Here is a 5,471-nt window from a genome sequence, read left to right as displayed (position 1 = left end):
CCCGAAAGCGCTGGGGTTTATGACTGAAAGAGCGGCACGGAGTTTCACGGCCTGTACGCAGGGAAGGAGCGCACTCCATGACAGCCAGCACCCCTGAGAGAAACTCCTCAGCCTCCCCCGGGGACAGAGGATATTTAGGGAAGAGCCGACAAACAGGGGTACACCGACCGTTGAAGCCGTTAGCGACCGTTAACGAGCCCCCGCCCCGCCCCTGAGGGGATCTCTCCCCTCAGACACCCGCGGTCCATCCCCGCCCCGCTAACCCCGCTGCGGCGGCAGAAGCGGACTGAAAACCGACGGCCGGGCGGCGCCACTCACCCCCCCGCGCCGGTCCTTCCTCCCCGCCTCGCCTCACACAGCCGCGGCGGGGGTACGCCCGCCGGGCCCCCCGCCGCCCCCCTCAGGGAAAAACGCCGTGCGCCTTTAAGAGAGGCTCCGCCCTCGCGTCGGTCCCCGCCCCCTGCCGCCCGGCGGGCCAATAGGAGCGGGGGAGAGGGGAAGGCGGGAGAATGCGAACCCCTGGCGGCGCCGCCAGCCGCGCCTTATAAGGGCAGGGCCTGGCGCATGCGCGCAGCCCGGCGGGCAGGGGCGGGGGCTGCGAGCGGGGTTCGGCGGCGGCGGCGGCACCGCGGCGGGAAGGGGCGCGGGAGCCGCGGCCCGGGGAGGCGGCTCGGCCCGGCCCGGCCCTCGGCGGGCAGCTCGGCGGCGGTCGGCGGATGTGCTGCTGGGGCGGGGGGATGATGCTGGCGGGGCCGCAGCTGGTGGCGGGGCCGGCGGCGGCGGGCGGGGAGCGGGCCCGGCTGCTCTCCCTTTACGTGCAGGATTACCTGGAGTGCGTGGAGTCGCTGCCGCTGGACATCCAGCGCAACGCCTCGCTGCTGAGGGAGATGGACACGCAGTGCCAAGGTGGGCGCCGCCGCGGCCTCCGCCTTACGGCACCGGGGGAAAGCGGGGAGGGGTGGGATACGGGGAGGGGGGCGGCTGCCCGCCCGCCGCACATGCGCCCGGCGCGGAGGGGCCGGGGCGGGCCCGGCGGGCGGGGGGGGTGGGAGCCGGCGGGGCCGCGCTGCCCGGCGCTAGGCCGTGGCTCGGCCGGGCCGCTCCCGCTTCCCCCCCCCCACCCCCGGGTCCGGCGGTAAATGGCTGCTCTGCCGGCCGGGAGATGCGGGGGGTGGGCTGCACGGAGCGCTCGCAGCGTGGCCGTGGTCGGGGAAGGGGGTCCGCGGAGCGGGAAGTTGCCCGGAACTTCAGCCAAAGACGCGGCTTCTTCCGAAATGAGGGTTAAATAGCAATTAAATCCGTCCCCCCCCCCCCGCTCGCGGGCTACGCGGCTGCCGTGTCTTCTAATTACTGCCCCACCGCCTGATTGTAAGGTGGGACCCGCCCCCGAGGAGCGTTCAGAGGGGCTGGAGGCCCTCCGCTGTGGGGACAGGCTGAGAGAGTTGGGGGGGTTCAGCCTGGAGAAGAGAAGGCTCCGGCGAGACCTTAGAGCCCCTTCCAGTCCCTAAAGGGGCTCCAGGAGAGATGGGGAGGGGAGCGATAGGACGAGGGGGAAGGGTTTTAAACTGAAGGAGGGGAGATTTGGATTAGGTATAAGGAAGAAATTCTTTGCTGTGAGGGTGGTGAGATCCTGGCCCATGTTGCCCAGAGAAGCTGTGGCTGCCCCATCCCTGGAGGGGTTCAAGGCCAGGCTGGATGGGGCTTTGAGCAACCTGGTCTGGTGGGAGGTGTCCCTGCCCAGGGCAGGGGGGTTGGAACTGGATGAGCTTTAAGGTCTCTTCCAACCTGAACCATTCCATGATTCTTGCTGGAACTGTGCAGCAGAGGCCGAGCAGGCTTCGGTCCCGTGGAGTGGGAGCTGGATCCTGATCTCCCTTCGTGTCTCCCTTCCTCCTGGGGGGGCTTTCTCCAGCATGGGTCAGAGGGAAGGGTTAAGGCCTTTCAGACGTTAAACGGACCACCCCGGGAGACAGCTATTTTAAACGAGATTCTTTCCATTATCTTTCTAATTGCCCAGGAGGATACATTAAGAACAGGCTTTTGTAAGTTTTCTGTGTTTTTAAAGCCTACCTTTAGACTTGTCTGCAGCGTTTGGAGTTGTTGGTCGTTGGTGGTGGAGGCTGGCCTGCTGGGCAGGTGCTTTACCCTGACCTGTGGTGAGCAGCCAGCCCTCCACCTCTGCTTTGAATGAATACAGTCATTTATTTGGGCTGTAACTCCTATATGTATCCCTCCGGCCGTTAATACACTAATGGGCTAAAGCAGAAGTTTGTTGCTAGTTTTGCCCAAGCCTTCAACTGTTAAAAAACCGTAACAAAAATCCCCAAACCCTAAAAATTGCATGAAAATATTTTTAGGTCCTAGTGTGAAGATGTGGAAAAAAAGCAGTGCTAGATAGCTTCAGCGAAATTAAAACGTAGTGATAGCTCGTGCAGGAGGGACAAAGCCACTCCTGTGCTTGGAAAACTGAAATCCTTTTAGCTTTTATTAGCTCCACCAAACTTAATCAGATTATCTGTAATGAACACTTGGCCCTGCTTTGTGTTGGGTTGGTTTTTTTTGTCTTTTTTTTTTTTTTAAGAAGGGTTTCAGAGTTATTTAGTTGAGCGTATGGATACCTTCTATAATCTTAGGGACGAAGAAGGATTTCAGTGAACTTCCATCTCTCTCAGTCCAAAAGCTTCTTCTTTTTAATGGATGCTGATCCGTGTAAAGTCTTCAGTGTATCTTCACGGGCTGCACCCAGGGAATAATCAGCATAGGATGAAGGTTGTTCTCTGTCATGAAAAAGCCAACAGCTATTCCTTGTGGGCTCTTCTGGGCAGGGCATTCTCAATATGGGAAATCTGTAGCTAGACACACTTCCCTCTCTTTCTCCATTAAAAAAAGGCTGGGTGGTAGGTAATGTGGCTGCAGAATATTCTCCTCTGTTATGCCTTTCTAGTTCAACAGCCTACAATGTACCTTAATCCATGCTTTTCAGGAGCAGAGAGTAAGGTTTTTTTTATCTCCCCCTCCCCATCAGGGCAAGAGGCGCAGCTGAAGATGCAGGGAAACAAAGCTTGTGTTTTTAATGGCAGCGGGAATGCTAGGATTGAGAAAGAATAGGTTGAGTTATTGGACAAGCAAAGCAGTGGTTTTTATCTTTCTCTAGTGAAAATCTGGAACAGAAAAAAAAATTCTGTTGGCTGCTTTTGTCATACAGGTTTCAGAATTTATAGTAAAAAGTGGCCGTTCACGCTTATCTACTGTTTCAAGATGTCAGCAGGAAAAAAAAAAAAAATCACTGTGAACAATGTTGAGATAATATCTATGGCTTCCATTTAGCACAAGCTCGAATCATTTCACAACTGTACAATGCAGACAAATTCTTTAAAAGCGAAAGCTGGTTTGTGAAACGCAGGTCTTTAGGGAGAGATAGATCGTACTGCCTGTCTCCTCGCTTTAGAAGTAAATAGTTTAGTACCATTCATAAATTCCCTTGCCTGTTCAAATAAAATCCCAAAGTTGTTTCTGAAGGAGCCAGTGCTGTATCTGACACTGTGCGTCAGGTTTCACTGTCAGTTCTACTAATCTATTTCTTTCCAGGTTAACGATTTCTGTCTTTTATGTATAGATCTAGTGTGACTTTTGGCCTGGAAAATACTGTTTTCAAATCCAGCAATATAGAACAACAGAGTAGAGACTACGACTGGTTTATAAGGTGTTTGTTAATCTCGTATTTGGGTTCATTAAACTTGCTTCGAAGAACTACATTTTACAAAAGACTCACAGCAACTCAGCCAGTTATTTTGCATGACCTGCGAGAAGGAGAGAGAAAAAAAAAAAGCTTAGAAGTCAAACCGTGAGGCACTCATTACTAGTAGCTTAAAAGCATCCTGGGATGCTCTAAACAGGAGGTCACCGATTCTGAAAAGTTCAGCTGCGGTTTAAAATGCAACTTGCTGCAATTTGTCTTGGTCACAGAAAAAGCGTTTTGAGTGCTTTAAGTTGATTTAAATCCTGGTTGTAAATTTGCTATGGTGTAACTTCAGTTGTCATAATCCTTTTATAGCTATGTCTACTTGAAGGCATAATACCAAACCTTTAGAGGAATAAGAAGGGAAAGGCAGAGGCCCTGGATATCCTAATTCTGGAGTGTTATATATCATGATATATAATGATGATGTGAATTCTGAGTTCCTTCCTGTGATACGATAAGCTATTGCTTTGGTTTGTAGGCCAGGGCTTTCTGTATTTTCTTGAGCGTGTTCCATCTTGTGTAATTATTCCTATTACCTTTATTTTATAGAAGCGTTAAAAGAAATAGATGATGTCTATGAAAAATACAAGGCAGAAAGCGATCCTGTTCAGAAGAAACGCTTGCAGCAGCATCTTCAACGTGCGTTAATCAACAGCCAAGAACTCGGAGATGAAAAAATTCAAATAGTTACTCAGATGCTAGAACTGGTAGAGAATAGAGCCCGGCAAATGGAAACACACTCTCAGTGTTTTCAAGATCTGTCTGAGAACGAAAAGCCCCTAGAAAAGGCGAAGATGGAGTCCTGCCAGCCGGAGAGATCTTCACGGAGACCTCGTCGCCAGCGAACCAGCGAAAGCCGTGATCTCTGCCATATAGCGAATGGTATCGATGACTGCGACGATCAGCCCCCTAAAGAAAAAAGGTCTAAATCTTCCAAGAAGAAAAAACGTTCCAAAGCCAAGCAGGAGAGGGAGGTGTCACCTGTAGAATTTGCAATCGACCCCAACGAACCCACTTACTGCTTATGCAACCAAGTGTCTTACGGCGAAATGATAGGATGTGATAACGAACAGTGTCCTATCGAGTGGTTCCACTTCTCCTGTGTTGGACTCACCTACAAACCCAAGGGGAAATGGTATTGCCCCAAGTGCAGAGGAGACAATGAGAAAACCATGGACAAATGTACTGACAAATCAAAAAAGGATAGAAGATCGAGGTAGTGAAAGCAATTCATGTTTTAAAGAGTTGCTCCTTTTATATTAAAATGTTTAATTTCCAGAGAACGCTGTTTTAGGAAATGCATAAGACTATGCAATAATTTTTAATCTATAATATTAATGGAGTATTAAAAGCTGTTATACCTTCTGTGATCTTTAACTTTCTGCACTGAATAACCAAATAGTTGAAACAGGGTGGCTTCAGACCTTCACAGAAGACATTACAAGCATATGGCGCTTGGTTTCAATTTAACCCCATTAGTCTTTTAAAAAAAAAAACAAAAAACAACCTTGTGAGTCTTGAAATAATGGTGGTGGGAAAGATACTGAAGAACTTTTCATGTTATGGAAAAGGAAAGGCATTGAAAGGCCTCGCGTAACTGCTAGAATCTTAACAACTGAATTTGTTCTTTATCCCAGGTCTTAAGTTTTCAGGGTTGGTGGTTTTTTTTTTTTGTGTGTGTGTTAACATCACACATTTGGAATTAGGGTTTTGAATTCAGCTGTAACTG

General features: G+C 50.6%; 1 protein-coding gene across 1 annotated transcript; it reads left to right on the top strand.

The window, feature by feature from the left end:
• The first annotated feature begins 716 nt into the window (after positions 1-716).
• ING2 (inhibitor of growth family member 2) lies at positions 717-4,962 on the top strand. The gene is made up of 2 exons (XM_074154891.1): positions 717-906; positions 4,292-4,962. Exons 1-2 carry the CDS (start codon positions 717-719, stop codon positions 4,960-4,962), a joined length of 861 nt encoding a protein of 286 aa, XP_074010992.1.
• The last annotated feature ends 509 nt before the right edge of the window (positions 4,963-5,471 follow it).

The sequence above is a fragment of the Numenius arquata genome, chromosome 10 (assembly GCF_964106895.1).
Source record: "Numenius arquata chromosome 10, bNumArq3.hap1.1, whole genome shotgun sequence".
Classification (NCBI taxonomy): Eukaryota; Metazoa; Chordata; class Aves; order Charadriiformes; family Scolopacidae; genus Numenius; species Numenius arquata.
The sequence above is the reverse complement of the archived record's forward strand: the minus strand, read 5'-3'. Positions and strand labels throughout refer to the sequence as shown.

Excerpts from the sequence above, each read along its gene's own strand:
- ING2 (XM_074154891.1), top strand. The coding sequence starts at position 717 with ATGTGCTGCTGGGGCGGGGGGATGATGCTGGCGGGGCCGCAGCTGGTG. Across the intron at positions 907-4,291 it reads GATGGACACGCAGTGCCAAG|AAGCGTTAAAAGAAATAGAT; the intron begins GTGGGCGCCGCC and ends TTTATTTTATAG.